The 10133-nt window shown below is 53.7% G+C and overlaps 1 protein-coding gene across 1 annotated transcript in view; it reads left to right on the plus strand.

Moving 5' to 3' along the window:
- Positions 1-8620: 8620 nt before the first annotated feature.
- TEX35 (testis expressed 35) overlaps positions 8621-10133 on the plus strand; it is a 10416-nt gene continuing 8903 nt past the window's right edge. The window contains exons 1-3 of the mRNA XM_019647092.1: positions 8621-8671; positions 9335-9439; positions 9988-10056. Coding sequence (XP_019502637.1) covers positions 8633-8671; positions 9335-9439; positions 9988-10056 — 213 coding nt within the window. The 5' untranslated portion in view covers positions 8621-8632. The remainder of the gene's footprint in view (positions 8672-9334; positions 9440-9987; positions 10057-10133) is intronic.

Consider the following 10133-nt stretch of genomic DNA (forward strand, 5'->3'; position numbering starts at 1 on the left):
CACACACACACACACACACACACACACGCTCTGGTTCCCTGATGACGCACGGACCAGAGAACAAGGCACTTTCTTGGGGAACCAAGAACCCCTCTCTGGCTGGCTTGCACTCTCTCTCTCTCCCTCTTCCCCTCTCACTCCCTCCCCTTCTGCCTCCCAACATCCTGTTTATGCCCAGAGCTCTCTCCATTCCCCTAAGGGCTAAGCTTTTGGAAACCAAAGCCTGGAAGACACTTTTTTTTGCCCTCCACCCTTCACACCCTTCCCTCAGAAGAAAGGGCAAACAGACCCTCTGAAAAGGCAAAAGAAAGAGGAAAAAATTGTTAATGCTTCCACAGTAATGTCCGGCCACAGTATTCCCCTGTGCAGCGATGGCCTCAGATGACTTCGTCCCAGTAACACTACCCATTTGTGCCACACGGCCTCTCAGGGCCACTCTCTGGGGACAGAAGAGAATCTGACAGCCCTGGCCTGGAAAACACCCGCCCTGGCCTGGAAAACACCCGCCCTGTCATTCAGCCACCCAGCCATTCACCCAAGTGTCCACATGTCTTGATTGAAGGGCCCTGTTAGGCACCCCAGCTCCCCCTTGGGAGTGGAGAGGACCACTTGGGGCAGTACAGTGAGAGCGTGGGGACCTCTGCCACCCTGGGGTCAGGCACAGCCTCTCCCTGAGCGCTGCTCCTGGCACTTGGGTTGAAATTCCAAATGCATTTCTCTTTTCTCTGGAGAGGCTGTGAGAGCGGGGGCTGGGCCTGACTCACAAAGCCCTCACCCTGTAACAAGTACAGCAAAACCTCCCGATGAAGGGCCGGCATTCCAGTTTGTGCCAGGAAGACCTGCTGTGATTTTTCTCTGGGTTTCCACTTCTACCTAGGACCTTGTCTGGTTGGTACCCAGTGATCATGAGTGTCCAGGGCAGGGCTGGTGATGGGAGGGCGGACAACCCTGCTGCCACGCGCATAATTTCACTGAAGTTGTGTCGGGAAACCCTGGGCAGGGTCAAAGGGACAGAGAGAAGGAAGCAGGCTCCCTCAAGTGACCCAGGAGCAAACACTTGGTTTGCATGAGCTGCAGGAAGCAAAGGGCTCATGGAAGCTCTGTGTAGCATCTGTCCCCCCCGACACCCCACACACACACACACACACATGCACGCACTCCACCCTTAGGTGCAGGTCTGCAGCTTCCACTTTGCCACAGTTTATATGGACCTTTTCTTCCAGACCCACCCGATCTGCACCCCAAAGAGGAAGCTGCACTTCCCACACTTGCTGTTTCACTCGGACATGCTCTCAGCACCCCTGGGAGCGGGCAGGTGTTCTGCAAAGTGAGGGGCTATGACTATCTGGGGTCATTGACAGAGACATGCTCCGTGGCCACAGCGCCCAGCCTAGCACACAAGTCCAGCGAGCGGGCAGTTGGCACGTATTTATAGAAGAAATGAATCATGGACTGTCGATGACTTTATGGATGTGGACGTGACCTGTTGAAGTCAGCTGTGCCTCTTGGGGCCATTTCTGCCTGAGGGAAAATTTCTGCTACAGCCAGCCTCTAAACCCCTACACGCTGGGGGAAGCAGTGGGGCTCCCAACCAGGGGGCCTGCGAAGTCAGAAGGGGGAAGGGATGGAGCCCCCACATCTGCCGTGTCCATGAGGCCTCACTGGACTTGTTTACCTTTGGGCTGCTGTGGGGGGACAATCCCCACCCCCTCCACCCCACCCCCACCCCGCTCCCTAAGCGGGGTCCTTGCTCCTTGGCCATCTGGGGATTAAAGTGCTGGCTGCGGAGCTAGGCTGCCTGGGTTCGTTTCACAGCTCGCCCACCCGACTCTGTGACTTCAGAAGAGTTAAGCTCTGGGTTAAACAGTTTCTTTGTGTGTAAACTAGGAATAACGGTAGTGACAACGTCTTAGGGTAGTTGTGTGGATTCAATACACATTCCAAACGCTTGGTTAAGACGAGCTATTTTATTGCAGTGACTTCCCTTGATTCTAGTTCGACCCACAGGGAAGAGTACTAGCAGTGTCACCAGTGTCACTGAACGAGAGAATCCAAGCGCACATGCCCAGAGCCTCCCTCCAGGGTGACCGAAGCCCCTCCTTAGCTGTGGGACACCTCAGTGTCGTTATGCCTGAGCCACCCCACCCTTCCACAAGGAAACGATGCCACGCAGCCCCGGCTGATCTGCCCACTTGCCTGGCATTCACCAAGCTGCACAAACAGGCCGAGGGAGGTGGCAGAGCCGGGGGCTGGGGGGAGCTGGGGGGGCTGGAGCTGGGGTTGCACTCTTGAGAGCAGGCCTGAGAATGAGTTTGGGAGGGGGGCCGAGACAGGGGACAGCTGTGGTGGTCGAGGATTGTTCCAAGGAACCTGAGAGGCAGGGTGTTCCCTCCTGGAAGAATGGGGGGTCGGGAGGGTACGGACAGATACAGGCACACGTCGTCTTATTATGCGTCGTTTTATTGGGCTTCACAGGTGTTGCATTTTTTACAAATCGAAGGCAAAACCCTAGACCATCCAAAAGATTACAACTCACTTGACTGTGGTGGAGACGGAGGGAAGGAAATGAGCTTTGCCCCAGGAGATGGCGTGATGGGTCAAGAAGGCCAGAGAGACAGGTAATGTCACAGGTAATTTTACGTGTCAACCTGACTGGGCCACAGGGTGTCTAGATGTTTGATTAAATGTTATTCTGGGGTGTTTGTACAGGTGTTTCTGAATGATATTACCATTTAAATAGGGAAGCTGAATAAAGCAGACTGCCCTCCCCAGGATGGGTGGGCCTCATCCAGTCAGTTGAGGGACTCAGCAGAATTAATTCGTTCCCACTGCCTGACTGTTTTAGAGCTGGGACATCGTCCTCTGTATGCGGACTGGAACTTACACCCTTAGCTCTCCTGGGTCTCCTGCCTGCAGGTGGCAGATTCTGGGACTCCTTAGCCTCCATAATCACATAAGCCAATTCCTGAAAAGAAATTGATTGATGATAGATAGATAGATAGATAGATAGACAGATAACGCTTACTAGCTCCTGTTGATTCTGTTGTTTCTCTGGAGAACCCTAATACAGGTAACTAGTGGAAGGCCAAATAGAAGGCCGGTAGAATGTCTGTGGGGGGACAGGGTTCTGGCAGGAGCAGCAGGAAGGAGGCCAGGTAAGGCCACCGAGTGAGGTCAGCAAGAGGAATCTGATTGGCTGGCAGTGTGGCCTCCTCCCTGTGGACTTCCGGGTTTCATTTTTTCCAGTCCTCTGGGTGCTGAGCTGAGAGACCTCCGTGCACACACACCGAGGGCAGTCACAGTTAGAACGTCCCATGACAGGCAGGCCTCTTTTTGCAGGTAGGGGGCCTTGCCTTTACTTTGTAAAAAAATGCAACATCTGTGATGTGCCATAAAGCGAGGTATGCCTGTGGTTCCTGAGCCAGGAGCACCACAGGAGCTCTGAGAACAGAAATGCAGACACTCCGACATGGTGAAATCCCAGCTTGGCACACACACACATCTCAGAGGACACCGTGTTCTACACCGCTAGAGGACATGTAGATTTAAGGCCCGTCCACACTGCAGCATCAAGCAACAAGGCCAGGTAGAGGTGAGTGTGGGCCAGGTGGAGCAGAGAAAGCTGATTTGGTATGCAGCACACCTGCTGGGACAGGCTAGGAACTCGGTGTTGGAAGGAAGACCCGTTTGAGATGCTGGAGACAGGTGGTCACCATCCAGGGCCCAGTATGGAAGGGGTGGTCCCACTGATGAGTGACAAGAACGTGATATCTTCAGAGCTCCGGGCAGGGGTTGACATGTGGCGGGTAACATCGCCCTGCCTGGCTCCTGTGCTGAGGTTTAGAGAAGAACCTGGGTCTAGAGGAAACGGTACTGGGCAGCTCCCAAGGCCTGGACTGGGGTCCAGAGGGACATGGCAGAGAGCGAGCCCCAACAACTGGGCCGTGTCCCTCCTCTGGGATCCTCTACTCCCCGGGCCTACTCACCTCCGTCAGCCCTATCGATAAGGAACTCCCAGGGGCCGGGGCCATCCCTGAATTCTCTTTGTGCCCCTGGTGACTGGCAGAGTGCTTGGCACAAAGCAGTGCTCAGTAAACGTGTCCTGAACGAACAGGGGACTTGATGTGGGGTCCCCTGCATGGTGGGCCTGAGCTCCTTGCTGAGAACATGCCTGGCCCTGAGCCTGGACTAGGGCTGCCCGGCCGTGAGGTGTGGGGCTGAGAACCAGGCGGGTGCCAGGATTCGCCGTTCTCTGGAAGGGTGGTTATTGTTGCAGGTTTTAGAGGGGCAAGGACACAAGACATACATTCATTTTTGTTTAATCAAAAATTAGAAAAAAACCTAACACTTGTGTTTATGGGGCTCAGCAAATGAGTGTGGCTGGCTTGCTTCAGTGTCTGATTCAGTGCAAGTTGTCTTTCTCAGGGAGCGATTTTCACCCAAACTTTGCCCCCCAGAGGAGCCATGTCCCTTGTCAGCTTCAAGGCAAAGCCCAAGGCCCTGGAGGCTTCCTCTGTCGCCTGGCCAGGAACATGGTCTGGGGCCTGCAGGGCCTTCTGCGGACAGGGACGATTGTATCGTAGAGCCCGGTACAAACAGGATCACTGTTACAATCTCTGTCCCCATATCCCAGCCCACTGGCCATTCAGATGACAAAGCAGTGGCTCCGTAACCCGAGCTCTAACTGCACCCGTTCACATTTGCTAGGAGATTTAATCCTGGGCCTCTGCAACCTTTTCTTTTGGATCTTGTTGACTACTGCCTTTTTGCCCTAAAAACAGATGTTTCCTTAGGCGAGGACTTGTTAGAGAGGAGTAAGAGAGATGACATGTACTAGGAAGGCGTGGCAGAGGTGGGCTACCTGCTCCTTAAACCTGTCTCTCCTCGTTCTTGGGAGAACTTTGGCCACATGTTCCCGCCTCTTTTGCTGTTAGGTGTGGCCTTGTGGTTGCGTTTTAGCCAGAGAAATGGGAGTGGGAGTGATGCAGGTCACTCCCAGGACAGACGCTGGGCTCCTCCCCCGTGGTCCTCCACGAACACCACGCAACACACACAGTTGAACCCTGTGCAACCCGGGGCTTAGGGGTGCCGACCCGCTGTGCCATTTTAAATCCACGTATAACTTTTGACTCCCCCCAGAGGATGACTGCCAATAGCCTACTGTCGACAGGAAGCCACACCAATAACATAAGCAGTCGATTAACAGATATTTTGTATGTTCGATGTGTTTTATACCGTATTCTTACGATCACAGAAGGTAGAGAAAAGCAAGTGTTATGAAGAAAATCATATGAAAGACAAAATACATTTAGAGTATTTATTGAAAAAAAAAACCGGATTTAAAGGGAACTGCCCAGTTCAAACCCGTGTCGTTCAAGGGTCAACTGTTACCTCCCGACCAGGATCATCCAAAGAGGCTGTGGTGCCACTCAGTGTGATCAGGCCAGGGATCAATGGGAACTTGGAGGTGTCAGAGGTGGAGAGGAGGCTGTTGGGTACTGGGATGGCAACTGTGGAGAGCCTTCGAGCACGGAGGCTGAAAGAGCCAGGAATAGAGCTGCCATCCTCTGTTTGGACTCCATCCAAAAAGGTAAGGGGACGCCAGCCAAGCAAGGCAGCCCCAGAAGCCACATTTGGCAGGAGCAGAGGAGCCTCTGATTGTTGGTGGCTCTTTATCTCACACAGCAGTCTGCTCCGTAACAGTTAGCTGTGGGAATAGTCACAGGTCCCCCTGGGCCCCGGGAGGCCCTGAAAAACATGACCCTGTCATGGGAACACACAGGAGCAAAAAGCCTGCCGTCCCTCATACAATACACTTGCTCTGACTTTTCTCTTATCCTTAGCTGTATTGAATTAGCTGGAGATTTACAATGATCTGTTCAGAATATTATGAGTTGTTCCTGAAATAGAAGTACTAGAAGTTCCCATGATAGAAACTGGATGTAATTTTTCCATAGAAACAATATAATAGGATAATTCTAGCCAAGAACGGTTATACTATTTATAGAAAGGATCAGAAATTGTGTAGTAACCAGCATGTCCATGACAAAAGATAGCCACCCTGACACAGTGTAAAGCTTTGTGAGGTGTCTGTAAATCAGTCAGATAGGACAATGCAGTAACCAGTCTCATTAAATCTCCCAAAAAAAAATGTCTGTGAGAGGCTCCCTGGGGCCAGGGACCAGAGAGCCCCTCTGGCTGGGGGCCGCATCCAGGCACTGCAGCAGGTTGGCAGGTATTGTGAGAGCAACACATCTAGGTCATGGTCATATCAGTCTGAGGTTGGCCGGAGACCACAGCTGTCAGGGTTCTGGGCACCTTTATGAAACATTCTACTCTCATCAAAGGGCTTTAGAACACTGAGTCACCCAGTGGTCAGCTGGGCCCCTAAGCACAGATGACATTCTTCACGTTCTCTGGGCCTGGATGTGGGTGGCGGCTGAGCCTGGGCCTCACCGGAGGACAAATCCTGGAGTTTTGTGCCCCTGGAATCACAGGAGGCCAAACTCAGAGGCCTAAGGCCATTGTTAAATCCCCTCTCCCCTTACCAGCCTTTCCACACAATATTGTCTTCATAAAACTGAAAAAAAACACAAACCAGGACCCTTGTGAAGAAAGAAAATCCAAACGACATCAACTTGGAGAAAAGAGACATGAGGCTGCTCGTCTCTCTCTGCTGTAGTCCCCCTTTTCCACCAAACTCCAGTGGGACGTCCGTGGGCTTTATGCTTCTCACCCCCATACCAGTGGATTTTGCCATGAAGCTCAGCGGGCGATCGTCAGGTACGAGCAGCCTGTGGCTTTCATGGAACAAAGCTACACCTCCGCCGTCCCCACCGTCACAGTGTCAGCCTCGGGCCTCATCCAACTGCACCATCTTCAGAGAGAAGAAAACAACATGAGACTCATCGATTCAGGTTCACCACACGGCTTTCCTCAGCCCTTCTAGAACACGGTGATGACAGCAGTGTGATGTATGCGGGGCATGAATAGTAAATCCTGTGAGAAGGCACCAGCCATGATCTGTGGGTCTGTTGTTAAATTTCTATCCAAATGATGATAACTATATATGTATAATGCATCAAGCTGCTTTACAAGGAAATCTTGATTTCTGTTGGACCCAATTTCCCCATATATCGGCCAGTGGGCTCGTGTGATATGCTTGACTAGAAGGAGGCTCGTTTGACAACTGCTCAGCCAAGCCAAGGAACCATTGCTGCACGCCCAGGGGGCTCTCCAACCAGATGAGGAGGAGACGGGGCCCTTTTCCACGAGGCTGGTAACTGTCGAGATGGAGTCAGACATTTTCACTGTAGTTTCCTGCTCACGCCTGTAGGCGTTTTGGAAACCTGGGGTGGGGGAGGGGGGAGGTGAAAGCCTGGGAAGCTCATCGCCATGCCCTCCCCACCCCTCCCAGACTGAACAGAGTGACAAACACATTGTCCTTTGGTTGTGATAGAGTAAGATCGAGGGCTGTCACCAGGTTGGGGGCTGCAACATAACCCCCAGGAGATGCATCAGAAATGCTGCAGGCAGCTCCCCAGGAGGTTCCAGGGTTCACGGCCTCTGGGAGGACAGGCACACGTACTGTATGAAGATGGGGGTGAGTGTGAGAGGTCGTAACGGGGCTGCAGGCAAGTGTTTTCCATGCACACAGTTCTCCTGTGCTGTCTGTCCTAGGAATCCCCAAGTCGGCCTTTCTGTACCGACTAGTAGTTGAAATGAGAGGAAGGAAGGAAGTGGACTGCCAGGGGGATAAGAGGAGAGGAGAAATTAGGCATCTGACCTGGATTCCGACTGATTTTAGGCCCCTTTGAAGGCCACGTTCCTTTGATTCTTAAAAGCACAAATTACAGCTGCTCTCAAAATGGCGTTTTCTTTAGCCTTTGCCCCCCACCCCACCCCCAAGGCTTCTCACCTTCGCATTGTCCACATATGGCTTCTTGCCCCAGCCCTGCTCTTCCAGGATGACAGAAGAGCCAGAAGAGATTGGGGGTGTTGGGGAGAGGGGACAGGGCCGGCCATGCCATCAGGCCAGGGAATCAGAAGTCATCCTGCCGAGATTGGCACCCCCACCCCACCTCTGACCCTCCACAGTACAGAAAACCTCAGGTTAGAGCAGCACATGTATGTTGAACCAGAGAGACTTCAGGGCATCTCAACCCGAGACAGCGTCAGGCCTGCGGAAGGGTCCGTCCATGTCAGGAGAGCGTGGCAGAGGAAACCGTGAGCTTTGAGAAGGTACTTTTCTGGGCAGGCACCTCCTCCTGGTCAACAGGTAGGTCCTCCTGGGGGAGGGACCAGCAATTCCTGCTTCTCCTGAGGTGCCTTGGCTTCAGCCACAGCAGGCGTGGTCCCTTGGGATGGACCTTGCAGGAGACTTTCCCCCTGTGGCTTTGGAAACTGACCCGAGTCCCTCATCTCAGTGGCCAAGGCGCCCCAGGCTCCAAGCCACAGTGACACTGAGGGCCGGCATGTGGGTCCTGGGCATTGTGACCTCAGCTGTTCTGCACGCAGAGAGGTGGTCACCCAGCCCTCCCCTTGGCCTGTAATCTGCATAGGACAGTGGCCTGGTCACGGAGGCCCGTCGTGGGAAGGCTGAGAAGCTGAGAACACTCTGGCCTTCTCCATCATGTCGGCCAAGAGGGCAGAACTGAAGAAAACAAACCTGGTAAAGGAGAAGCGTGGGGCCTCTGAGCTCCCACTGGAGATGCAGGGGTGGGGTGGGGGGATGCAGAGAAAGCCCCGATGAGTTCTTGGTTTTTCTCTCTCTGTTCTGAGCATCAAGTGGCCTCTCAGGCTGGAAGGAGGGTGGGATTGATCCCTGGCTTTGGCATTGGAAGAAGACAGGCCTCTATGACTTCCTCTGGGATAAGGAACCCCACCCCACCTCACACCCAAGCACTCCCAGAGCCCTGAGATCATGTCAGCTTGCTCCAGGCCTGCATCTAATGGGTGTGTCTAAAAACCTTGCAGTTATCACCCCCATTGCACAGATGAGGAAATGGAGGCTCAGAGAGACTACATAACTGGCCCAAGTTGACACAGCTAATAGGAGGACGGCTGTGCCCCTGAAGCAATACTTTTATCTTCAAGTGCTTCCCTGCCCAGGTGCCCCCAGCAGAGAGAGGGCTGCCTGTGGGTGTTACAAGAGATGTACAATAACATGACAGAATCTGAGTCATCTCGGATCAGGTGCTGGGGAATATGCAGGCCTGAGCTCAAACACAGGTGGACAGGCCGGGCCGGGCGGGGGTCCTCCTGCAAGGGCCAGGTGTTAGCCTCCCCAGTCCTGACGCCCGGCAGGCTGACTCCCAACCGCCTCTCTCTGCAGAGCAAGAACTACAAGGCAGTTTGCCTGGAATTGAAGCCAGAGCCCATCAGAGTAAGCAGCTATTTTGAGACCGGGATGGCAGCCGGGCCTGGGACTCCTAGGGAGGTGACTTGGAGTCAGGGGTCATTCGCTGTCGCTGGTGGCAGAGACCTGTCCCAGGTGCTGGGGGGTACATTGAGAGACAGACAGGCCGTCTGTTCTCATAGAACTTCACAGTAGTAACTAATCAGACACATACATGATAAGTAAGGAAAACTTCGATAGTGTTAGCTGCCATGCAGAGAATTGAAACAGGGAGACATTGACTGGGTGGCCGTGGTCAGGAAAGGCCTTCATCTGACTGAGAGCTGGAGGACGGACTCAGGCCGCTCAGAGGTGGCGGAAGCAGCGTGTGCCGAGGCCCTGAGGCGGGAATGAGCCTGGCTGTTCAGGGCACCGGGAGCTGAGGCCCAGTGGGCCAGGAGGGGAGCAGAATGAGATGAGCTCCGCGAGGAGAGAAGGCTGGAGGGAACCACTGTGTAGGTGTGGCCGCCAGCTCTCCGCTGTCTGTCCTGGCCTCAAGGGAAGACCAGGAACTCGGGGTGATGTCTCCTGCCGTATGCACCCCACACCGGCAGTTCCCAATACTTTGTGTTTCTGGTTTCAATCCACAGACATATGACTACAAACGGGTTAAACCAGAAGGGCCATTTCCCAAACCAGGAGGGACACGGGAGCTAAAGGTGGGTGTGCGAACCCAGGCGGCCGGGGGCTGGATCAGTCCTGGGAAGAGGTGAGGGGCCAGCTAAACAAGGTGCAC

The sequence above is a fragment of the Hipposideros armiger genome, unplaced genomic scaffold, assembly GCF_001890085.2.
Source record: "Hipposideros armiger isolate ML-2016 unplaced genomic scaffold, ASM189008v1 scaffold_6, whole genome shotgun sequence".
Taxonomy (NCBI): Eukaryota; Metazoa; Chordata; class Mammalia; order Chiroptera; family Hipposideridae; genus Hipposideros; species Hipposideros armiger.